Here is a 26,818-nt window from a genome sequence, read left to right as displayed (position 1 = left end):
AGACTCCCTTCTAGCCTTGGTGTCCAAGGCAGGCCAAGTTGGAGGTAAAACTGTGCTGTAATAGGAGAAAACAATAAAAAGACTCTTCCCTCTTCCTGAGCCTATGAAATAGATATTACTATTCAATAGACAAGGTAACTGAGCATCAGAAGCCTTTTCATTGAATAGACAACAAATACTTACTGAGTGCCTCCTGTGGTGTGACTTTGTCCAAGGTGACACAGCTGGCAAGTAGCATGGGGAGCACCCGAATCTAGTCACCTAACTTCAAATCCCTTCCATTCCACAGCTGCCTCATAGGCTGAGGTCACTGTCACCACACAAGACCACAGGATGCCAGGGCCAAAGGGCCATGGTGGGAAGGACCACATGGTCAAGCTCTTGAGCTTGTTCATCTGCACTTTTTTCAGAAGAATAAATATCCAGGAGTAAATCAAAGTAGACACCCACGTCCTATTATTTGTAGCCCTGGCCATGCCAGAAGTGAGTACTGGAGGCTTGTGCCCACTCTTATGCCAGTTTCAAGACAGGAACACCTCAGTGAATCACACATGAAACACTGGGGGGAGAAACTGTTGGCAAAAAAAGGAACAGGCTCTCTATAAAGTTGAGGGTTCCAAGCAATGGGATTAGAAGCCAAATAGGAGGTCCTACTCTTCACACTAAGGACTGAGATCTCCAGTGTGACTCTTTGGGGCCACCTCAAGAGTCACAGACCTAGGTCTTTGCCAGAGGTTTTGGAAACAATGTCTACCATCCACTCTGGCTAGCCATCCCTGCTGCCATATAGTTGCATCAGAGAAGGGGCCAGTTACACACTAGGCTGCTCATTTTGAGTATGCCAAAATCTTCATGAATGGGCCACCCTGTGCCTGTAATCAACAGACAGGTGGGGTGACAGCCATAGGTCACATAACTGAGTCTAAACATGAAAGGCGGGCTCAGATCAATAGATGAGTCAGGGCTCAGTGTATAAAACCTTGGGAGCTCCAGTGCTGCTCACAGAAGCCAGCATCTCCTCTCCACACTCAGCCCCTCGTGCTTCAGGTAAGTGTGAGTTCTGGCTCTTGTCTTCCCAGCTAGTCTTCTCCAGCCCTGCTGCAGCTAGGTAGACCAAGAGACAGACCTGCAAGGCCTCTCTCCTCTTTGGAAGCTACAAGACCTCTACCTTTCCAAGTGCATTCATGTTTAGAGGGAATTCAGGTTGGAAGTTGGGGGGTGGGTGGTAGTGGTGAGCTGCTGCTGTGCAGATGGTGTCTCTAATCTTCTGGCCAGAATGGGAACTCCACAAAGGCAAGAGTATCTCCTGTCTCTCTGGCATCCCAGTAGGAGCAGGCCAGTGATGGGCACAGAGGGACATTCTGCAGACTGCTCCTGTGAGTGGGCAGGATGAACCCTGTGCCACGTGTCAGGAGGAGAGGCTATCTTACTTCCAGGGAGTAAGGGAGAATAGGGAGAGTAATTCAGAGAATGCTGCCAATGGGGGAGATTTGGGGAAGCACAGGAACCCGGTGCTGGGAGAGAAATGGTGTGAGATGCTGGGACACAACTTCCTACTAGCAATGGTCCCTCAACCAAGCCTGGTGTAAGCAAAGCCTACCTCTTTGGGTCAGAAATGTTGGTCCAAAGGACCACTGGGTCCTTTCCTCTGTGTCCAAACAGGACCAGGGAGAAGCCTTTTCTGGTAACTAGTTCAGGTATCATGGCTAGGCTCAGTGAGCTTTTTTTTTTTTTTTCCTTAAAGATTTACTTATTTTAGAGGAGGAGAGGGGGGCAGGGGGGAGGGGGAGAGAGAGAGAGAGATAAAGAGAGAATCTTAAAGACTCCCTGCTGAATGAGGAGCCTACTGCTGGGCTTAATCTAATGACCCCAAGATCATGAACTGAGCTGAAATCAAGAGTCTGAAGATTAAGTGACTGAGCCACCCAGGAGCCCCTGACCTAAGAGCTTTTGCAGAGAACGGGGAGTGGGGAGCAACAGCCTTCTGACCTTCAGACAAAGCTCCCTCTGTTGTGCCAGGGGTGGGTAACACACACACAGCCCCCTGTAGGTGGAGGTTTGTGCTAACTTCTATTTGCATTGGGAGAATTCTTGTGAGGATTCGAGACCTGAGAGATAACGTGCCCTAACCCTCTCATTCTACAAGAATTGCGTACGGAGGAGGGAGTGAGGGTTATTTGCCCCCAAATCACCTAGCAGATGTCCGAGGCAGAGCCAGGAGAAAGAAATGGGCAACACTACCTGGTCTTTTTAAAGCTTAGTAAAGACGTTCTGAGGTGAGCGCGACTCTGCTCTGCAAGCACTAATCCTAGGAGCGCCCCGGAGCGCTCCGCCACGTCTGAACCAGGGCGCCGAGCCGGGCCGGGCCGGCCTGGGGGTGCTGCTCCGCGGCTGATGGGCGCCCAGGGCCACAGCCGCCGCCGCATCCTCGCAAGGCTGGTCCAGGGCTGCTCTCTGCTCTCCTTTCAGGGCTCCTTCCCGCGTGAACGAGATGTCTCACCAGAAAAAGCAGCCCACCCCCATGCCCCCGATGGGCTTCGGGAAGACCTCCGGCGGCGGCGGCTCCGGTGGCTGCGGCGGCGGCTCCGGTGGCTGCGGCGGCGGCGGCGGCGGCGGCGGCTCCGGTGGCTGCGGCGGCTCCGGCGGGAGCGTCAAGTACTCCGGCGGCGGCGGCGGTTCTGGCTGCGGAGGCTACTCCGGGGGCGGAGGCTGCTCCGGAGGCGGCGGAGGCGGCGGAGGAGGCTCCGGAGGCTGCGGGGGAGGTTCCGGCGGGAGCGTCAAGTACTCCGGGGGCGGAGGCTGTTCCGGGGGCGGCGGCGGCTCCGGCTGCGGAGGCTACTCCGGGGGCGGCGGCGGCGGAGGCTCCGGCTGCGGCGGCGGCGGCTCCGGAGGAGGTTCGGGTGGGAGCACCAAGTACTCCGGGGGCGGCGGCGGCGGCGGTTCTGGCTGCGGAGGCTACTCCGGGGGCGGAGGCTGCTCCGGAGGCGGCGGGGGCGGCGGAGGAGGCTCCGGAGGCTGCGGGGGAGGTTCCGGCGGGAGCGTCAAGTACTCCGGGGGCGGAGGCTGTTCCGGGGGCGGCGGCGGCTCCGGCTGCGGAGGCTACTCCGGGGGCGGGGGCGGGGGCGGGGGCGGCTCCGGCTGCGGCGGCGGCTCCTCCAGCGGCGGCTCCGGCTGCTACTCCGGGGGCGGCGGCGGCTCCGGCCAGCAGGTCCAGTGCCAGAGCTACGGAGGCGGCTCCGGGGGCGGCTCCGGCTGCGGAGGCTGCTCCGGCGGCGGCGGCGGCTCCGGCTGCGGCGGCGGCTCCTCCAGCGGCGGCTCCGGCTGCTACTCCGGCGGCGGCGGCGGCGGCGGCTCCGGCCAGCACGTCCAGTGCCAGAGCTACGGCGGGGGCTCCTCCGGGGGCGGCGGCTCCGGCTGCGGCGGGGGCTCCTCCGGGGGCGGCTCCGGCTACTTCTCGTCGCAACAGACCAGCCAGACCTCGTGCGCGCCCCAGCAGAGCTGCGGCGGCGGCTCCTCCGGGTCCGGGTCCGGGGGCGGCGGGGGCTGCTTCTCCAGTTGCGGCGGCGGCGGCGGCGGCGGCGGGGGCTGCGGCGGCGGCTCCTCCGGGTCGGGGGGCGGCGGGGGCTGCTTCTCCAGCGGCGGGAGCAGCGGTCCCTCCGGGGGTGGCAAGGGCGTCCCCGTGTGCCACCAGACCCAGCAGAAGCAGGCGCCTACCTGGCCAGCCAAGTAAGGCCCGCGGGGAGCCGTGGAGAAGAGGGAGCTGGAGGTGTTCTCCGCGGGCGCCAGTGGGCTTAGCGCTCTCATGATATTGCCCTGAGGTCCCCAAATCCTTCAGGTGTCAACACTGGAGCCATTGAGTTCTGGGGCTGCATCTTGTTCTGCATTTTTCCCTCTTTGGTTTCTGTACAACTACCTCCCAACCCGCTACATCCTCAGTCAATAAATTTGCAATTCATGAGAATTTCTGCGTTTCCGGCACCTTTGTAGCGTCTAAGTTCATTCATACTATCTCATTCATCTCTCCTCCATTCACTCATCCACGTGTACATTCATTCAACAAACACATTTATTCTACTGGGGGAAGAAGAGGGGGTGGATAGAAGAGAGTCAGCAGAGGAGTGAGGAATGGCTGGCAACCAATAAACAAGGATTTGGTTTATGGCTTATGATGGTGAGATGATCCTCAAACACAAAAATCCTAGGAAGAGATTTCTATAAACAGCTCCTGGTGGGTTGCATAGCCACTGTGGGTCTTGGCCTTGAGCTCAGTGCTTTTGAAAGACAGGTCTGGGGATCCCTGGGTGGCGCAGCGGTTTAGCGCCTGCCTTTGGCCGAGGGCGCGATCCTAGAGACCCGGGATCGAATCCCACGTCGGGCTCCCGGTGCATGGAGCCTGCTTGTGTCTCTGCCTCTCTCTCTCTGTGTGTGTGTGACTATCATAAATAAATAAAAATTAAAAAATAAATAAATAAAAAATAAAGACAGGTCTGCCCTGGGGAAATGCTATCTTTCATAGTGCAGCGTCTACTCTTCAAGGTCCGAAAGCAGGGTGGCTGCATGTGAGGAGGACCAGCTTATGCTACCCAGACTCACAGGAGAGAGGATAACTGTTTCAGATATTGGTGACCCCCTACAGTGTGTAAGACTGTAAGACTGTTTAGGAGGCACCTGTAATGAAAAGAGGATGTAGAGGAGCTGTTTCCTTCTCTTTTAAAGGAGATTCACCCAATTTAGGAATATACACCATAAATGTATACAATAAACACCAGTACCAGAGAGGTCATGGGGAAATACAGGAAGCATACCAATTAACAAGGAAGAAACTACACTTGCTCCATTAATTACACAGCTTACAAAAGAGATGTAGAACATCAACCTGGTCAGGAACTCTCCCAGGCCCCGTTTCATATCCTAATTCTACTAGCTCTAGGTAAATGTTAACTTTTTTATTTACTCAAAGCAAAGCAACTGCTACATCAAAAAACCAAAGTACTCTACCTACTCATTCATTGCTGGAGACAAAAAGACAAATTATCCCTCCCCAACTCTTCCATTTACACAATCAAAACAGCAGCTTTAAAGACCCAAGTCCAAACAGTTATTTCTATGTTGTTGGGGTTTTTTTAATAAAAGGATTTTTAGTTCTGTACCATATGGAGTAGATTAATTTCTTTCTATTGTTCCTGCTAAGTATAACTAAAGTATCTGGGCATAATATATTTTAAAAAATTTTTTTTGGAAAGTCTAAAAGGTGGAGAGAAGGCAAAATAGTTACAGTCCTCAGAACTTGAGGACTGACACTGTGGTAAGTTCCCTGGGTTTTCTTTATGCCTCCTATTTATCTTAGATTGGGCACTGGAAAGTTCACAACCAAGAAATGCCAACAGGTGCAGGCAAAAAAAAAAAAAAATATCCCCCCAAAACTATTTTCTTTATCCAAAGGATCAAGAAAGAGATAAAGATGTGACCTACCAAGGCAGAAATCTTTTTTGACAATATCCACCCTACTTAAGCCAACCATCTTGGAAAAAAAAAAAAGAATTGGAAGATTGGGCTTCTACCTGGACCTAGGGGTGAGAAGATAATATCTCCTACACACACACACTTCACTGGTGCAGTATTAGCAGAGACCTGCTATAGTAGAAGATTTCAATAAGATTTGGAGGCTCATAACACAATATACCAAATGTCTAGCACACAGTCAAAAATTACTCATCATACTAAGAACCAGGAAAATCTCAACTTGAATGAAAAAAGACACAATACTACACTGAAATGATATATATTTTGGGATTTTTGACAGAGACTTTAAAAAACCTTCAACAAGAAATTACAAACACACTTGATAAAATAGAAAATCTTGGCAAAGAAATTCAAGATATAAAGAAAGAATGAAGTGGAAATTTATGAACTAAAAATTTAATAAACAATTATAGAATTAAATTTTAGAATTGAAAATTATAAAATTCACTGCATAGGTTCAACAACAGAATAGAAATGACAGTAAAGAATCAGTGAACTCAAAAATAGATCAATAGAAATTATCCAATGTCAGTGACAGAAAATAGGCTGGAAAAGAAGAAAAGAGAGAGAGCTTCAAGAACCTGTGGCACTGCAAAAGAGCTAGGGTAATCAGAGTCCCAAAAGGAGAAGAGAATGTGTGACTAAAAAATATTGGAAGAGATGATAGATCAAAATTACTTAAATTTGTGAAAGGCATAAATCTACAGATTTAAGAAGATAAGTCAAACTCAAACAGGATTAACCCAAAGAAAACTACACCAATACAACACTGCAAAAAAAAAAAAAGATTTTAAAGTGAATTAAAGGGATCCCTGGGTGGCGCAGCGGTTTAGCGCCTGTCTTTGGCCCAGGGCGCGATCCTGGAGACCCGGGATCGAATCCCACATCGGGCTCCCAGTGCATGGAGCCTGCTTCTCCCTCTGCCTGTGTCTCTGCCTCTCTCTCTGTGTGTGACTATCATAAATAAATAAAAATTAAAAAAAATAAAGTGAATTAAAGACTAAAATTTAAAACCTGAAACTGTAAAACTTCTAGGAGAAAACATAGGGATAAAGTTCCTTGACATTGGTTTTGCTGGATGTGACAACAAAAAACAAGCAACAAAAGCAAAAATAAATAGATACCTGGGTGACTCAGTTAAGCATCTGCCTTTGGCTTGGGTCATGATCCCAGGGTCCTAGGATATAAAATAAATAAAATCTTTGATATAAATAAATAAATAAATAAATAAATAAATAAATAGGACTAACTCAAACTAAAGAGCTCCTCACAGCAAAAGATAACAAAATGAAAAGGCAGCCCACAGTATGGGAAAAAATATTTGCAAGTTGTATAACTGATAAGGGGTTAATATGTAAAATTTATAAAAATATTTACAATTCAACAGAAAAAAACACAACAATTTTTTTTTGTTCAAGATTTTATTTACTTATTAATGAGAGGTAGAGACAGAGGCAGAGGGAGAAGCAGGCCCCTCATAAGGAGCCCAATGTGGGACTTGATCCTTGGACCAGGATCACTCCCTGAAAGGCAGACACTCAACCACTGAGCCACCCAGGCGTCCCAAACGCAACAACTTAATTTAAACATTGGCAGAGAAGCTAGAATATACAATTGTCTAGACACACAGATGGGCAACAGGTACATGAAACGGCACTCAACATCACAAATCATCAGGGAATTGCAAACCAACACCAAAATGAGCTATCACCTTACACCAGTCAGAATTACTATAATCGAGAAGATAAGAAATGGGGCAGGGCAGCCTGGGTGGCTCAGTGGTTTGGTGCTGCCTTTGGCCCAGGGAGTGATCCTGGGGACCCAGGATCGAGTCCCACATCAGGCTCCCTGCATGGAGCCTGCTTCTCCCTCTGCCTGTGTCTCTGCCTCTCTCTCTCTCTCTCTGTCTCTCATGAATAAATAAATAAAATCTTTAAAAAAAAATAAAGAAATGGCAGTACTGGCAAAGATGTAGAGAAAGAAAAAAACCCTAGTGCACTCTTGGTGGGAATACAAATTGGTACGGCCACTATGGAAAACAGTATGGAGGTTTCTCAAAAAGTAATAAATAGGGGGATCCCTGGGTGGCGCAGCGGTTTGGCACCTGCCTTTGGCCCAGGGCACAATCCTGGAGACCCGGGATCGAATCCCACATCAGGCTCCCGGTGCATGGAGCCTGCTTCTCCCTCTGCCTGTGTCTCTGCCTCTCTCTCTCTCTCTGTATGACTATCATAAAAAAAAAAATTAAAAAATAATAAATAGGACTATCATATGATCCAACAATCACTTCTGGGTATATATCCAAAGGAACTGAAATCAAGATCTTGCAGAAGTAAATGCATATTCATGTTCATTGCATCATTACTTGTAATACCTAAGTGTCCATCAATAGATGAATGGATAAAGAACATATATGTATATATATGAATATTATTCAGCGATGAGAAGGAAGGCATTCCTGTCATTTGCAACGACCTGGATGGACCTTGAGGGCATTATGATAAGAGAAGTAAGTCAGATAAAGAAAGACATAACTGTATAATATCACTTATACCTAGAATCTAAAAAAGACAAACTCTGAGTGAGAAACAGAGTAGCCTGATGGTTACCAGGAGTTGGGGGGTTGGAAAAAAATGAGGAGATACTTATCAAAAGACACAACTTCCAGTTATAAGATTAACAAGTTGATGATCTAATATAAAGCAGGTTATTATAGCTAGCAACACTGTATCATATACTTGAATGTTGCTAACAGAATACATGTTAAATCTTTTCATCACAAAAAAGAATAGGTAACTATGTGACAAGATGGAGGTGGTAGGTAATATTATGAGGGCAATCATTTTGGAATTTTTAAATGTATCAAATCAACACGTTGTACACCTTAAACTTACACAATATAATGTATCAATTATATCTCCGTAAAGCTGGAAAAAATACAATAAAGATGTTTATAAGAGTTGTACATATACAAGCAAAGAAAGAGAGCAAAAGAAAGAAAATAAACCCACACCAGAAAACATCATAATCAGGGGGGCGGGGCAAGATGGCAGAAGAGTAGGGTCCCCAAGTCACCTGTCCCCACCAACTTACCTAGATAACTTACAAATCATCCTGAAAACCTACAAATTCAGCCTGAGATTTAAAGAGAGAACAGCTGGAATGCTACAGAGAGAAGAGTTTGTGCTTCTAACAAGGTAGGAAGACGGGGAAAAAATAAAAAAGAATCCAGTGGGGGAGGAGCCCCGGCGAGGAGCCGGTCTAAGGGGGGTGGCAAGAGCCCCCAGGACAGGAAAGCCCAGGCCAAGAGAAGCAGGAACTTTAAAAATCTTCCTGGATGGAAAGGCATTCGCAGGGGACTCCGGCAGGATCCCAGGAGGGGCAGTGGAGCCCCCAGGTTCCTGGGGTCACTAACTGAGGAAGTGCACCCTGGGGGAGAGCATGCCACACCCCGTGGGCCCAGCGCGGTAAAGGGCTAGAGCGGGCGCCACTGGGGCCTCGGGGGAAGCTCAGGTGGCAGCTCCAAGAGGAGGGGGCTGCGCAGCCTGGGAGCGATTCCAGCGGTGCAGGACCCAGAGCACAGGACGCCGGGAACATAACCCAGGATCGTGCGCTCCCCCTGAGACAGACAGGCTGGGAGGGCCCAGGACAGCGAGGACGCTCCTGCCGCCAGGGGGAGCCCCCAAGCTGTGCAGCTCAGCGCCCAGCGCCCCCCGCCCCCCGCCCCCGGAAGCATGCAGGCCAGTGTGGACTGGGAGCTACAATAGTTTCTGCAGTAGCTGACTCCAGGGCTGGAGAGCTGTCCGCTGCCACTGTTGTTGTTCCTCCTGGTGTCACCCTGTGCCTGGGACAGAGCAGGGCCATCAAGGAGCAGAGGCCTCACAGGATGAACAGCTCCCACTGAGCTGTATACCTGATAGGGGGCGGGGTATCTCCCTCAGGTGTACACACCTGAGAATCAGCACCGCAGGTCCCTCCCCTGGAAGACCAGGTAGAAGGACAGGGAGGAGCAAGTTACTGAACAAGCAGTGCTGGAAAGCTCCAGGGGAAATCGAGGGATTTACAATATATGGAACCACAGATTAACCCTCCTTCTTTGCTTTTGTTTTTGTTTTTTGTTCTTTGTTGGTTTCCTGTTTCATTCTTTATTTTCCCCTGTTTTTTCTTTTTCTTTTTTTTTTGTTCTTCCTTTTTCCAATACAACTTGTTTATAGCCACTCTGACTGACCAAAATGACTAGAAAGAAGAACTCACCACAAAAAAAGAATGAGAAGCAGTCTTCTCTCTCACAGAGTTACAGAATTTGGATTACAATTCGATATCAGAAAGCCACTTCAGAAGTACAATTATAAAGCTACTGGAGGCTCTAGAAAAAAAGCGTAAAGGATTCAAGAGATTTCATGACTGCAGAATTTAGATCTAATCAGGCCAAAATTAAAAATCAATTAAATGAGATGCAATCCAAACTGGAGGTCCGAACGACAAGGGTTAATTACATAGAAGATGCAATGAGAGACGTAGAAGACAAGTTGATGGCAGGGAAGGAAGCTGAGGAAAAAAGAGAAAAAGAATTAAAAGATCATGAGGATGATAATGGAAATAAATGACAGCCTCAGGAAGAAAAATTTACGTTTAATTGGCGTTCCCAAGGGCGCCGAAAGGGACAGAGGTCCAAAATATTTATTTAAACAAATCATAGCTGAAAACTTTCCTAATCTGGGAAGGGAAACAGGCATTCAGATCCAGGAAATAGAGAGATCCCCCCTAAAATCAATAAAAACCGCTCAACACCTCGACATTTAATAGTGAAGTTTGCAAATTCCAAAGATAAAGAGAAAATCCTTAAAGCAGCAAGAGACAAGAAATCTCTAACTTTTATGAGTAGAAATATTAGATTAACAGCAGACCTCTCCACAGAGACCTGGCAGGCCAGAAAGGGCTGGCAGGATATATTCAGGGTCCTAAATGAGAAGAATCTGCAGCCAAGAATACTTTATCCAGCAAGGCTCTCATTCACACTAGAAGGAGATTAAAGAGCTTCCAAGATAGGCAAAAAACTGAAAGAATATGTGACCACGAAGCCAGCTCTGCAAGAAATACTATGGGGGATTCTGTAAAAGAAAGAGTAAGTCCAAGGAAACAATCCACAAAAACAGGGACTAAATAGGTATCATGATGACACTAAATTCATAACTTTCAATAGTAACTTTGAACGTGAATGAGCTTAATGACCCAATCAAAAGGTGCAGAGTTTCAGACTGGATAAAAAAGCAAGACCTGTCAATTTGCTGTCTACAAGAGACTCATTTCAGACATAAGGACACCTACAGCCTGAAAACAAATGTTTGGAGAACCATTTACCATTCAAATATCCTCAAAAAAGCAGGGGTAGCCATGCTTATATCAGATAAACTAAAGTTAACCCCGAAGACTGTAATGAGATGAGTAGGGACACTATATCATACTTAAAGGAACTATTCAACAAGAGGACTTAACAATCATCAATATTTATGCCCCGAATATGGGAGCTGCCAAGTATATCAATCAATTAATAGCCATGTAAAGACATACTTAGATAAGAATGCACTAATACTGGGAAACTTCAACGCGGCACTTTCTGCAAATGACCTATCTCCTAAGCACAACATCCCCAAAGAGGCAAGAGCTTTAACTGATACAGTGGAGCAGATGGATTTCACAGATATATACAGAACTTTGCATCTGAACACAACTGAATACACATTCTTCTCAAGTGCACATGGAACTTTTTCCAGAATAGACCACATACTTGTCACAAATCAGGTCTCAACTGATACCAAAAGATTAGGATTGTCCCCTGCATATTTTCAGACCATAAGGCTTTGAAACAAGAACTCAATCGCAAGAAGAAATTTGAAAGAAACTCAAACGTGGAGGTTAAAGAGCCATCCTGCTAAAAGATGAATGTGTCAACCAGGAAATAAGAATTGAAAAGATTCATGGAAACTAATGAGAATGAAGATGCAACCATTCAAAATCTTTGAGATATAGCAAAAGCAGTCCTGTGAGGGAAATACATCACAATACAAGCATCCCTCTAAAAACTGGAAAAAACCCAAATACACAAGCGAACCTTGCACCTAAAGGAACTGAGGAAGAACAGCAAATAAAACCTACACCAAGCAGAAAAAGAGACTTAGTAACAATTCGAGCAGAACTTAATGAAATAGAGACCAGAAGAACTGTGGAACAGATCAACAAAACCAGGGGTTGGTTCTTTGAAAGAATTAATATGATAGATAAACCACTGGCCAACCTTATTAAAAACAAAAGAGAAAAGACTCAAATTAATAAAATAATGAATGAAAAAGGAGAGATCACAACCAATACCAAGGAAATACAAATGATTTAAAAAACTTATTATGAGCAGCTATACACCTATAAATTAGGCAATCTGGAAGAAATGGACCTATTTCTGGAAAACCACAACCCATCGAAACTGCAACAGGAAGAAATAGAAAACCTGAACATGCCAAAAACCAGGGAGGACTTTGAAGGAGTCATCAAAAACCTCTCAAGACACAAAAAGCCAGGGCCAGATGGTGTCCCTGGGGAATTCTATCAAACTTTTAAAGAAGAAATCATACCTATTCTACTAAAGCTGTTCGGAAAGATTGAAAGGGACGGAATACTTCCAAACTCGTTTTATGAGGCCAGCATCACCTTAATTCCAACACCAAAGACCCCACCAAAAAGAATTATAGACCAATATCCCTGATGAACACAGATGCAAAAAATCTCAACAAGATACTAGTCAATTGGATCCAAAAATACATTAAGATTATTCACCATGACCAAGTGGGATTTATCCCTGGGATGCAAGGCTGGTTCAACACTCATAAAGCAATCAATGTGATTCATCATATCAGCAAGAGAAAAAACAAGAACCATAGGATCCTCTCAATAGATGCAGAGAAAGCGTTTGACAAAATACAGCATCCATTCCTGATCAAAACTCTTCAGAGTGTAGGGATAGAGGGAACATTCCTCAACATCTTAAAAGCCATCTATGAAACCCCCACAGCAAATATCAATCTCTTTTTTTCTTTTTTTTATAAATTTATTTATTATCGGTGTTCACTTAGCCAACATATAGAATAACACCCAGTGCTCATCCCGTCAAGTGCCCACCTCAGTGCCCGTCACCCAGTCACCCCCACCCCCCGCCCACCTCCTCTTCCACAATCCCTAGTTCCTTTCCCAGAGTTAGGAGTCTTTCATGTTCTGTCTCCCTTTCTGATATTTCCCATTCATTTTTTCTCCTTTCCCCTTTATTCCCTTTCACTATTTTTTATATTCCCCAAATGAATGAAACCAGATAATATTTGTCCTTCTCCGATTGACTTACTTCACTCAGCAAAATACCCTCCAGTTCCATCCACATCGAAGCAAATGGTGGGTATTTGTTGTTTCTAATGGCTGAGGAATATTCCATTGGATACATAGACCACAGCTTCTTTCTCCATTCATCTTTCGATGGACACCGAGGCCCCTTCCACTGTTTGGCGATTGTGGACATTGCTGCTAGAAACATTGGGGAGCAGGTGTCCCGGCGTTTCATTGCATCTGTATCTTTGGGGTAAATCCCCAGCAGTGCAATTGCTGGGTCGTAGGGCAGATCTATTTTTAACTCTTTGAGGAACCTCCACACAGTTTTCCAGAGTGGCTGCACCAGTTCACATTCCCACCAACAGTGCAAGAGGGTTCCCCTTTCTCCACATCCTCTCCAACATTTGCTGTTTCCTGCTTTGTTAATTTTCCCCAGTCTCACTGGTGTGAGGTGGGATCTCATTGTGGTTTGGATTTGTATTTCCCTGATGGCAAGTGATACGGAGCATTTTCTCATGTGCATGTTGGCCATGTCTTTGTCTTCCTCTGTGAGATTTCTGTTCATGTCTTTTGCCCATTTCATGATTGGATTCTTTGTTTCTTTGCTGTTGAGTTTAATAAGTCCTTTATAGATCTTGGAAACTAGCCCTTTATCTGATACGTCATTTGCAAATATCTTCTCCCATTCTGTAGGTTGTCTTTTAGTTTTGTTGATGGTACCTTTTGTTTTGCAAAAGCTTCTTATCTTGATGAAGTCCCAATAATTCATTTTTGCTTTTGTTTCTCTTGCCTTCATGGATAAATCTTGCAAGAAGTTACTGTGGCCGAGTTGAAAAAGGGTGTTGCCTGTGTTCCCCTCTAGGATTTTGATGGAATCTTGTCTCACATTGAGATCTTTCATCCATTTTGAGTTTATCTTCGTGTATGGGGCCAGAGAGTGGTCTAGTTTCATTCTTCTGCATGTGGATGTCCAATTTTCCCTGCACCATTTATTGAAGAGACTGTCTCTTTTCCAGTGGATAGTCTTTCCTGCTTTGACGAAAATTAGTTGACCATAAAGCTGAGGGTCCACTTCTGGATTCTCTATTCTGTTCCATTGATCTATGTGTCTGTTTTTGTGCCAGTACCACACTGTCTTGGTGACCACAGCTTTGTAGTACAACCTGAAATCTGGCATTGTGATGCCCCCAGCTATGATTTTCTTTTTTAAAATTCCCCTAGCTATGCAGGGTCTTTTCTGATTCCACACAAATCTTTAAATAATTTGTTCCAACTCTCTGAAGAAAGTCCATGGTATTTTGATAGGGATTGCATTAAACGTGTAAATTGTCCTGGGTAACATTGACATTTTCACAACATTAATTCTTCCAATCCATGAGCATGGAATATTTTTCCATCTTTTTGTGTCTTCCTCAATTTCTTTCAGAAGTGTTCTATAGTTTTTGGGGTATAGGTCCTCTACCTCTTTGGTTAGGTTTATTCCTAGGTATCTTATGATTTGGGTGCAGTTGTAAATGGTATCGACTCCTTAATTTCCCTTTCTTCAGTCTCATTGTTAGTGTATAGAAATGCCACTGATTTTGGGGCATTGATTTTGTATCCTGCCACACTGCCGAATTGCTGTATGAGTTCTCGCAACCTTGGGGTAGAGTCTTTTGGGTTTTCTAAGTACAGTATCATGTCATCAGCAAAGAGGGAGAGTTTGACTTCTTCTTTGCCAATTTGAATGCCTTTTATTTCTTTTTGTTGTCTGATTGCTGAGGCTAGGACTTCCAGTACTATGTTGAATAGCAGTGGTGAGAGTGGACATCCCTGTCTTGTTCCTGATCTTAGGGGAAAGCCTCCCAGTGCTTCCCCATTGAGAATGATATTTGCTGTAGGCTTTTCGTAGATGGCTTTTAAGATGGTAAGGAATGTTCCCTCTATCCCTACACTCTGAAGAGTTTTGATCAGGAATGGATGCTGTATTTTGTCAAATGCTTTCTCTGCATCTATTGAGAGGATCCTATGGTTCTTGTTTTTTCTCTTGCTGATACGATGAATCACATTGATTGTTTTACGAGTGTTGAAACAGCCTTGCATCCCAGGGATAAATCCTACTTGGTCATGGTGAATAATCTTCTTTATGTATTTTTGGATTCTATTGGCTAGTATCTTGTTGAGAATTTTTGCATCCATGTTTATCAGGGATATTGGTCTATAATTCTCCTTCTTGGTGGGGTCTTTGTCTGGTTTTGAAATTAAGGTGATGCTGGCCTCATAGAATGAGTTTGGAAGTACTCCATCTCTTTCTATCTTTCCGAACAGCTTTAGTAGAATAGGTATGATTTCTTCTTTAAAGGTTTGATAGAATTCCCCAGGGAAGCCATCTGGCCCTGGACTTTTGTGTCCTGGGAGGTTTTGGATGACTGCTTCAATTTCCTCCCTGGTTATTGGCCTGTTCAGGTTTTCTATTTCCTCCTGTTCCGGTTTTGGTAGTTTGTGGCTTTCCAGAAATGTGTCCATTTCTTCTAGATTGTCTAATTTATTGGCATATAGCTGTTCATAATATGTTTTTAAAATCGTTTGTATTTCCTTGGTGTTGGTAGTGATCTCTTCTTTCTCATTCATGATTTTATTAATTTGAGTCCCTAATTTTCTGGTTGACCCTTTCATCTTTTAGCTGATGGTCCTTAACTTCCACGTGTTTTAAATCTTTCCAAACTTCTTCTTGTGATTTAGTTCTAATTTCAAAGCATTAGGATCTGAGAATATGCAGGGGACGATCCCAATCTTTTGGTATCGGTTCAGACCTGATTTGTGACACAATATGTGGTCTATTCTGGAGTAAGTTCCATGTGCACTGAGAAGAATATGTATTAAACTCAACAGCAAAGAAACAATCAATCATGAAATGGGCAAAAGACATGAACAGACATTTCACCAAAGAAGACATACACATAGCCAACAAGCACATGAGAAAATGCTCCACATCCCTTGATATCAGGGAAATACAAATCAAAACCACAATGAGATCCCACCTCACACCAGTGAGAATGATGAAATTTATCAAGAGAGGAAACCACAAATGTTGGAGAGGATGTGGAGAAAGGGGAGCCCTCTTGCACTGTTGGTGGGAATGCAAACTGATACAGCCACTCCGGAAAAACAGTGTGGAGTTTCCTCAAAGAGTTAAAAATAGATCTACCCTATGACCCTGCAATTGCAATAGTGGGTATTTACCTCAAAGTTACTGATATATTGAAATGCCAGGATACCTGCACCCTAATGTTTAATGTTTATAGCAGCTATGTCCAAAATAGCCAAACTGTGGAAGGAGCCTTGATGTCTATTGAGAGATAAATAATAAACAAGATACAGTCTATATATACAATGGAATATTATTCCACCATTAGAAAGGATGAACACCCTCCATTTGCTTCAATGTACATGGCACTGGAGGGTTTTTGTCAATCAGAGAAGGACAATCATCATATGGTTTCACTTATACAGGGAATATAAGAAATAGTGAAAGGGATTTTAAGGGAAAGGAGGGGAACTGAGTGGGAAAAATTAAAGAGGGAGGCGAACCATGAGACACTCCTAACTGTAAAAAAAACAAAGGGTTGTGGAAGGGAAGGTGGGTGGGGGGATGTGCTAACTGGGTAATGGGTTCTGAGGGTGCACTTGATGGTATGAGCACTGGGTATTGTACCATATTTTGGCAAATTAAATTTAAATTTAAAAAATTATGAATAAAAAATGCCCAAACCATGTTTACCAAGAGAAAAAATAAAAAAGAAATTTAAAATTGAGCTACCCCATGACTCAGCAATTGCACTTCTTGGTATTTACAACAAAGATAAAGGTGTAGTAAAAGAAAGGGGCATCTATACCACAGTGTTTATAGCAGTAATGTCCACAGTAGCTAAACTATGGAAAGAGCTGAGATATCCTCAACAGATAAATGGAAGATTTAATATATGCATACAATGGACTACTGCTCAGTCATTAAAAAAAAGTCTTGCCCTTTACAATGACATGGTTGGAACTAGATGGTACTATATGCTAAGTGAAATAAATCAGAGAAAGACAGTTATCATATGATCTCACTCATATGTGGAATATAAGAAACAAAACAGTGGATTATAGGGGAAAAGAGGACAAAATAAAACAAAATGAAATCAGAGAAGGAGACAAACCATAAGAGACTCTTAATCATAGGAAATAAACTAAGGGTTGCTGGATGGGTGATGGGGAGGGGATGGGGTAATTGGGTGATGGACATTAAGCAGGGCATGTGATGTAATGAGCATTTGGTATTATATAAGACTGATGAATCTCTGAACTCTATTTCTGAAACCAATAACACATTATGTTAATTAATTTAAATAAAAATTTAAAAATAAACATCAAATAAAGAAAAAAGTGTAATGAAATCACAGCATATTAAGATTTGGTATATAGAAAACTAATTATAAACTAGGTGATGGGCACTAAGGAGGGCACTTGATGGGATGAGCACTGCATGTTATGTTGGCAAATTGAATTTAAATAAAATATTTTTTAAAAAAGAAAACTAATTATAGATCACTGACTGAGCATCTTAAGGCTACAACAAAAAGAAACAAAACCGTTTCTACTGACAGTAGAAAATACAAACTATAATATATTTATGCACTGGTAAATGAAATGGCAATGAAAAATAGGAAGGTACTGCTCAAAGTGATGTAGAAAATGGTGGAGTTTGGAGCCAATGGCCAAGAAAGAATTCTTGAGACATATTTGATGCAAAAAGGTGGTTTTATTAAAGCACAGGAATAGGACAGGACAGAAAGAGTTGCACTGGGGTTGTGACTAGTGACTGATTATATACTTTCAAGTTGGGAGGTTAGGGATACTGCAAGTCTCCAAGGAATTTTGGAAGTAAGTTTTTCAGGAGCTTTAGGAGGATAGCTATTATTAGGAAAAGGTCATTCACTGCTCTCTAATAAAACCCTAGTCATGAGACCCTTCAGATGTATATCAGTAGGCCATATACTTGAAGGATGATTGTTAACATGTATCACCGGGGATAGCGATAAAGGAAATTTCCAAAGGAATTTTTATATGTTAAAGAAGACTTACAGTATCATGTGTGGGGCAGGATAATGTTAAGCTAAAATTGCCTTTTGCCCTTAGCAAAGTATCAACATTGAGGTAGCTGAGTTCCAAGAAGAAGGTCACTCTGCCTGTTAAGGACTGTCAGTGGGCTATAAGTAGTAAGCAAATTTAATTTTTCTATTGTCAAAAAACATTTTTTTTCTATTGTCTTTGTTTCCCACATCAAAGTCAAACACATGAATGAATTTCTCAAACATAATACTAAGCAAAAAAGGTTGGACACAAAAGATACATATTACAGGGTTATATTTACATAACCTTCAAAAACAAGCAAAATTAGGGCCACCTGGGTGGCTCTCTGGTTGAGCATCTGCCTTTGGCTCAGATCCTAATCCTGGGGTCCTGGGATCGAGTCCTGCATTGGGCTCCCCACAGGGAGCCTGCTTCTCCCTGTGCCTATGTCTCTGCCTCTCGCTGTGTGTCTCACATGAATAAACAAATAAAATCTTTTTTAAAAATCAGCAAAATAAATCTACAATATAAGTCAGAATAATAATACATTTTATATTTAATGATTGAGAAGGAGATAAGGAATGCTTCTGAAGTTTAGTTATTACATGAGTTCATCTGGTAAAAATTAATTAATCTGTCATTTATATTTTGTACGTCTATATGCAGATGTTTCGCAACTTATAGCTAGGTTGAAACAGTCAAGGACCTTGGGAATAAGCTCCTGTGCACCTAGAAAACTCTCTACTCACTGCTGGCCCTCTCTTTTCTTGCAGAACAAAGCCCCAGCTAAGAAGCAGGCTCATACTGGTACAAATCAACCTGCACCAAGATGGACTCCAGTGCTGAACTTCCATTGACACTCCCCTCATTATAATACTAGGAGTCATGCCCAGGTGTGGAGATTTACGTGATAATTTCACATGCAACTCAAGAGGAAGCATGACCTTTAAGTGCACAGGTGCTAATAAATCTTCTCCTCTACATGTTTAGATGGCACCCTTTTCCCACCTAAGTTTCTTTTTTTTAAATAAATATTTTATTTATTTATTCATGAGAGACACAGAGAGAGAGAGAGAGAGAGAGAGAGAGAGGCAGAGGGAGAAGCAGGCTCCATGCAGGGAGCCTGATGCGGGACTTGATCCCAGGACTCCAGGATCACACACTGGGCTGAAGGCAGGCTCCAAACTGGTAAGCCACCCAGGGATCCCCTAAGTTTCTTTAATATACTCTCTCTGACCTTTCTCCAGTGAGCCAGCCTGAAGATTCTTTCCTTTGTGCTTCTCTCCTGTGCTCTAACATAAGCCCCAATAAAGCCTTGCCTGTGCTTTTAAATTTTGGGTCCAGCCTTGTTTCTACCATTGTTGGGACTAAGGACCCAAGTCCAGTAACAAGGTTATGTCTCAATAAATGCATTATATATTGAAAATGTCTTAAGTTGATATGCATTTACTACACCTTAACCAAGCAAACCAACCGTGGCTTAGCCTGGCATATGTTACCTATGCGCCTTACATTTGTCTACAATTGGGCAAAATCATCTAACACAAAGCCTATTTTATAATAAAGGGTTGCATATCTCATGTACTTAATTGAATGCTGTGTCGAAATTGAGAAATAGAATGGTTGTATGAGTAGAGAATGATTGTAATCTTGGAGACTAGCCCTTTATCTGATACGTCATTTGCAAATATCTTCTCCCATTCTGCAGGTTGTCTTAGTTTTGTTGACTGTTTCTTTTACTGGGAAGAAGCATTTTATCTTCATTCTTCAAATCCCAATAGGTAATTTTTGCTTTTGTTTCCCTGGCCTTCCTAGATGTATCTTGCAATAAGTTGCTGTAGCCAAGTTCAAAGAGGGTGTTGCCTGTGTTCTTCTCTAAGATTCTGATGGATTCTTGTCTCACATTTAGATCATTCATCCATTTTGAGTGTATCTTTGTGTATGGGGTAAGAGAATGGTCTAGTTTCATTTTTCTGCACGTTGCTGTCCAATTTTTCCCAGCACTATTTATTGAAGAGCCTGTCTTTTTTCCAGTGGATAGTCTTTCCTGCTTTGTCGAATATTATTAGTTGACCATAGAGTTGAGGGCCCATTTCTGAGTTCTCTCTTCTGTTCCATTGATCTATGTGTCTGTTTTTGTGCCGTGTTGATCACAGCTTTGTGGTACCTGAAATCCTGCATTGTGATGTCCATGGCTATGGTTTTCTTTTTCAATATTCCCCTGGCTATTCAGTATCTTTTTGGATTTCAATAAATCGTAATATGATTTGTTCCAACTCTCTGAAGAAAGTCCATGATATTTTGATAGGGATTGCATTAAACGTGTAAATTGTCCTGGGTAACATTGACATTTTCACAATATTAATTCTTCCAATCCATGAGCATGGAATATTTTTGATCTCTTTGTGTCTTCCTCCATTTCTTTCAGAAGTGTTCTGTAGTTTTAATTTTTTTATTTATTTATGACAGGCACAGAGAGAGAGAGAGAGAGAGAGAGAGAGAGAAGCAGAGGCACAGGCAGAGGGAGAAGCAGGCTCCATGCACTGGGAGCCCGATGTGGGATTCGATCCCGGGTCTCCAGGATCGCGCCCTGGGCCAAAGGCAGGCGCTAAACCACTGCGCCACCCAGGGATCCCAGTGTTCTGTAGTTTTTAGGGCATAGATCCTTTACCTCTTTGGTTAGGTTGATTCCCAGGTATCTTATTCTTTTGGGTGCAATTGTAAATGGGATTGACTCCTTAATTGCTCTTTCTTCAGTCTCATTGTTAGTGTATAGCAATGCCACTGATTTCTGGGCATTGATTTTGTATCCTGCCACACTGCCAAATTGCTGAATGAGTTCTAGCAATATTGGGGTGGAGTCTGTTGGGATTTCTACGTACAGTATCATCTCATCTGCGAAGAGGGAGAGTTTGACTTCGTCTTTGCCAATTTGAATGTCTTTTATTTTTGTTGTTGTTGTTGTTGTTGCCTGATTGCAGAGGCCAGGACTTCTAGTACTATGTTGAATAGCAGTGGTGAGAGTGGACATCCCTGTCCTGTTCCTGATCTTAGGGGAAAGGCTCCCAGTGCTTACCCATTGAGAATGATATTTGCGGAGGCGGGGAAAGATGGTGGAAGAGTAGGGTCCCCAAGTCACCTGTCTCCACCAAATTACCTAGATAACCTTCAAATCATCCTGAAAACCTACGAATTTGGCCTGAGATTTAAAGAGAGAACAGCTGGAATGCTACAGTGAGAAGAGTTCACACTTCAATCAAGGTAGGAAGACGGAAAAAAATAAATAAAGAAACAAAAGGCATCCAAGGGGGAGGGTCCCTGCGAGGAGCTGGGCTAAGGCTGGGGCGAGTATCCCCAGGACAGGAAAGCACCATCCTGGAGAAGAAGGAGCTTCACCAATCTTCCTGGATGGAAAGGAGCTTGCAGGGAGTTAGAGCAGGACCCAGGAAGGGCGGAGATGCCCTCAGGCTCCCTGGGACACTAACAGAGCACCTGCGTCCTGGGGCGACAGCTCACCACACCCCGCGGCGGAGCTCCCTAAAGAGCTGCAGCACGTGCATGGCTGGACCGGGGAGCAGCACGGAGGGGCTCTGGCAGAGGCTCTGCGCGGAGGGGGCTGCCCGGCCGGGAGCGGGATTCCAGCAGCACAGGCTCCGGAGCACAGGGCGCTGGGGACACAGCCCAGGATCCAGCCTCCCCCTGGGACAGGCAGAGGCCAGGAGGGCCCAGAACAGCAAGGATGCTCCTGCCCCGAGCTGAGCAGATCAGCGGCCCCGCCCCCGGAGCCTCCAGGCCCTGCAGACGGAGAGCTCCATAGTTACTGCGGGAGCTGACTCCAGGGCTCCAGAGCTGGCCGCCGGGACTGGGGTTGTTCCTCCTGGGGCCTCACGGGGTAAACAACCCCCACTGAGCCCTGCACCAGGCAGGGGGCAGAGCAGCACCCCCCAAGTGCTAACACATGAAAATCAGCACAGCAGGCCCCTCCCCCAGAAGACCAGCTAGACCAACAGGGGAAAAACAAATTATTGAACAAGCAGCACTGGAAAGTTCCAGGGGAAGTCGAGGGATTTACAGCATACAGAATCAGAGGATACTCCCCCTTGTTTTTTGTTTTTGATTTCTGTTTGCTTCCCCCCCCCTTTTTTTTTTCTTTTTTCTTTTCTTCTATTTTTCTTCTTTTTTTTTCTTTCTTTCTTTTTTCTTTTTTTCTTTTTCTTTTCTTCTTTCACTTCTCTCTTTTTCTCCTTTTCCCAATACAACTTGTTTTTGGCCACTCTACACTGAGCAAAATGACTAGAAGGAAAAATTCACCTCAAAAGAAAGAATCACAAACAGTCATCTCTCCCACAGAGTTACAAAATTTGGATTACAATTCAATGTCAGAAAGCCAAATCAGAAGCACTATTATAAAGCTACTGGTGGCTCTAGAAAAAAGCATAAAGGACTCAAGAGACTTCATGACTGCAGAATTTAGATCTAATCAGGCTGAAACTAAAAATCAATTAAATGAGATGCAATCCAAGCTAGAAGTCCTAACGACAAGGGTTAATGAGATGGAAGAACGAGTGAGTGACATAGAAGACAAGTTGATGGCAAAGAGGGAAACTGAGGAAAAAAGAGACAATCAAAAGATCATGAGGATAGATTAAGGGAAATAAATGACAGTCTGAGGAAGAAAAATCTAATTGGGGTTCCCGAGGGCGCCGAAAGGGACAGAGGTCCAGAATATGTATTTGAACAAATCATAGCTGAAAACTTTCCTAATTTGGGAAGGCAAACAGGCATTGAGATCCAGGAAATAGAGAGATACCCCGCCCCTAAAATCAATAAAAAACGCTCAACACCTCAACATTTAATATTGAAGCTTGCAAATTACAAAGATAAAGAAGATCCTTAAAGCAGCAAGAGATAAGAAATCTCTAACTTTTATGGGTAGAAATATTAGATTAACAGCAGACCTCTCCACAGAGACCTGGTAGGCCAGAAAGGGCTGACAGGATATATTCAAGATCCTAAATGAGAAGAACGTGCAGCCAAGAATACTTTATCCAGCAAGGCTCTCATTCACGCTGGAAGGACAGATAAAGATCTTCCAAGATAGGCAGAAACTGAAAGAATATGTGACCACCAAACCAGCTCTGCAAGAAATTTTAAGGGGGACTCTTAAAATTCCTCTTTAAGAAGAAGTTCAGTGGAACAATCCACAAAAACTGGGACTGAATAAGTATCATGATAGCACTAGACTCATATATTTCAATAGTTTCAACTCTGAACATGAATGGGCTTAATGACCCCATCAAAAGGCACAGGGTGTCAGAATGGATAAAAAAGCAGGACCCATCTATATGTTGTCTACAAGAGACTAATTATAGACATAAAGACTCCTACAGCCTGAAAATAAATGGTTGGAAAATCATTTACCATTCAAATGGTCCTCAAAAGAAAGCAGGGGTAGCCATCCTTATATCAGATAAACTAAAATTTATCCTGATTATTGTAGTGAGAGATGAAGAGGGACACTATATCATACTTAAAGGATCTATCAACAAGAGGACTTAACAATCATCAATATATACGCCCCGAATGTGGGAGCTGCCACATTCAATTAATAACCAAAGTTAAGACATACTTCGATAATAATACACTTATACTTGGTGACTTCAATATAGCTTTTCTACACTCAGTAGGTCTTCTAAGCACAATATCTCCAAAGAAACAAGAGCTTTAAATGATACACTGGACCAGATGGATTTCACAGATATTTACAGAAATTTACATCCAAACGCAACTGAATACACATTCTTCTCAAGTGCACATGGAACTTTCTACAGAATAGACCACATATTGTTTCACAAATCAGGTCTGAACTGATACCAAAGGTTGGGATCGTCCGCTGCATATTCTCAGACCCAAATGCTTTGAAATTAGAACTAAATCACAAGAAGAAGTTTGGAAAGATTTAAAACACGTGGAGGTTAAGGACCATCCTGCTAAAAGATGAATGGGTCAACCAGGAAATTAGGGACTCAAAATAATAAAATCATGAAAGAGAAAGGATAGATCCATACCAACATCAAGGAAATACAAACGATTTTAAAAACATATTATGAACAGCTATACGCCAATAAATTAGACAATCTAGAAGAAATGGACGCATTCCTGGAAAGCCACAAACTACCAAAACTGGAACAGGAAGAAATAGAAAACCTGAACAGGCCACTAAACAGGGAGGAAATTGAAGCAGTCATCAAAAACCTCCCAAGACACAAGAGTCCAGAGCCAGATGGCTTCCCAGGGGAATTCTATCAAACGTTTAAAGAAGAAATCATACCTATTCTACTAAAGCTTTTTGGAAAGATAGAAAGAGATGGAGTACTTCCAAATTCGTTCTATGAGGCCAGCATCACCTTAATTCCAAAACCAGACAAAGACCCCACCAAAAAGGAGAATTATAGACCAATATCCCTGATGAACATGGATGCAAAAATTCTCAACAAGATACTAGCCAATAGGATCCAACAACACATTAAGAAAATTATCCACCATGACCAAGTAGGATTTATCCCCGGGACACAAGGCTGGTTCAACACTCATAAAACAATCAATGTGATTCATCATATCAGCAAGAGAAAAACCAAGAACCATATGATCCTCTCATTAGATGCAGAGAAAGCATTTGACAAAATACAGCATCCGTTCCTGATCAAAACTCTTCAGAGTGTAGGGATAGAGGGACTTTCCTCGACATCTTAAAAGCCATCTACAAAAAACCCACAGCAAATATCATTCTCAATGGGGAAGCACTGGGAGGCTTTCCCCTAAGATCAGCAACAAGACAGGGATGTCCACTCTCACCACTGCTATTCAACATAGTTCTGGAAGTCCTCTCCTCAGCAATCAGACAACAAAAAGACATTAAAGGCATTCAAATTGGCAAAGAAGAAGTCAAACTCTCCCTCTTCGCTGATGACATGATACTCTACATAGAAAACCCAAAAGCCTCCACCCCAAAATTGCTAGAACTCATACAGCAATTTGGCAGTGTGGCAGGATACAAAATCAAGGCCCAGAAATAAATGGCATTTCTATACACTAACAATGAGACTGAAGAAAGAGCAATTAAGGAGTCAATCCCATTTACAATTGCACCCAAAAGCATAAGATACCTAGGAATAAACCTAACCAAAGAGGTAAAGGATCTATACCCTAAAAACTATAGAACACTTCTAAAAGAAATTGAGGAAGACACAAAGAGATGGAAAAACATTCCATGCTCATGGATTGGCAGAATTAATATTGTGAAAATGTCAATGTTACCCAGGGCAATTTACACGTTTAATGCAATCCCTATCAAAATACCATGGACTTTCTTCAGAGAGTTAGAACAAATTATTTTAAGATTTGTGTGGAATCAGAAAAGACCCCGAATAGCCAGGGGAATTTTAAAAAAGAAAATCATAGCTGGGGGCATCACAATGCCAGATTTCAGGTTGTACTACAAAGCTGTGTTCATCAAGACAATGTGGTACTCGCACAAAAATAGACACATAGATCAATGGAACAGAATAGAGAACCCAGAAGTGGTCCCTGGACTTTACAGTAAACTAATATTCGATAAAGGAGGAAAGACTATCCTTTGGACGAAAGACAGTCTCTTCAATAAATGGTGCTGAGAAAATTGGACATGCAGAAGAATGAAACTAGACCACTCTCTGGCCCCATACACAAAGATAAACTCAAAATGGATGAAAGATCTCAATGTGAGACAAGATTCCATCAAAATCCTAGAGGAGAACACAGCAACACCCTTTTTGAACTCGGCAACAGTAACTTCTTCCAAGATACATCCACGAAGGCAAAAGGAACACAAGCAAAAATGAACTATTGGGACTTCATCAAGATAAGAAGCTTTTGCACAGCAAAGGACACAGTCAACAAAACTCAAAGACAACCTACAGAATGGGAGACGATATTTGCAAATGACCTATCAGATAAAGGGCTAGTTTCCAACATCTATAAAGAACTTCTTAAACTCAACACCAAAGAAACAAACAATCCAGTCATGAAATGGGCAAAAGACATGAACAGAAATCTCACAGAGGAAGACATAGACATGGCCAACACGCACATGAGAAAATGCTCCGCATCACTTGCCATCAGGGCAATACAAATCCAAACCACAATGAGATACCACCTCACACCAGTGAGAATGGGGAAAATTAACAAGGCAGGAAACAACAAATGTTGGAGAGGATGCGGAGAGAAGGGAACCCTCTTGCACTGTTGGTGGGAATGTGAACTGGTGCAGCCACTCTGGATAACTGTGTGGAGGTTCCTCAAAGAGTTAAAAATAGACCTGCCCTACGACCCAGCAATTGCACTGTTAGGGATTTACCTCAAAGATTCAGATGCAATGAAATGCCGGGACAGCTGCACCCCGATGTTTCTAGCAGCAATGTCCACAATATCCAAACTGTGGAAGGAGCCTTGGTGTCCATCGAAAGATGAATGGATAAAGGAGATGTGGTTTATGTATACAATGGAATATTCCTCAGCCATTAGAAACGACAAATACCCACCATTTGCTTCGATGTGGATGGAACTGGAGGGTATTATGCTGAGTGAAGTAAGTCAATCAGAGAAGGACAAACAGTGTATGTTCTCATTCATTTGGTGAATATAAATAATAGTGAAAGGGAATATAAGGGAAGGGAGAAGAAATGTGTGAGAAATATCAGAAAGGGAGACAGAACATAAAGGCTCCTAACTCTGTGAAACGAACTAGGGGTGGTGGAAGGGGAGGAGGGTGGAGGGTGGGGTGAATGTGTGACGG

At 43.4% G+C, this 26,818-nt stretch overlaps 1 protein-coding gene across 1 annotated transcript; it reads left to right on the top strand.

Annotated features, from left to right (window-relative positions):
* Window positions 1-968: 968 nt before the first annotated feature.
* LORICRIN (loricrin cornified envelope precursor protein) lies at window positions 969-3,961 on the top strand. The gene is made up of 2 exons (XM_041756475.1): window positions 969-1,047; window positions 2,470-3,961. The coding sequence occupies exon 2, from the start codon at window positions 2,492-2,494 to the stop codon at window positions 3,728-3,730; it is 1,239 nt and encodes a 412-aa protein (XP_041612409.1). The 5' UTR covers window positions 969-1,047; window positions 2,470-2,491; the 3' UTR covers window positions 3,731-3,961.
* The last annotated feature ends 22,857 nt before the right edge of the window (window positions 3,962-26,818 follow it).

This window comes from Vulpes lagopus, chromosome 5, assembly GCF_018345385.1.
Source record: "Vulpes lagopus strain Blue_001 chromosome 5, ASM1834538v1, whole genome shotgun sequence".
Taxonomy (NCBI): domain Eukaryota; kingdom Metazoa; phylum Chordata; class Mammalia; order Carnivora; family Canidae; genus Vulpes; species Vulpes lagopus.
Note: the sequence above shows the minus strand (reverse complement) of the source record. Positions and strands in the feature narration are given on the sequence as shown.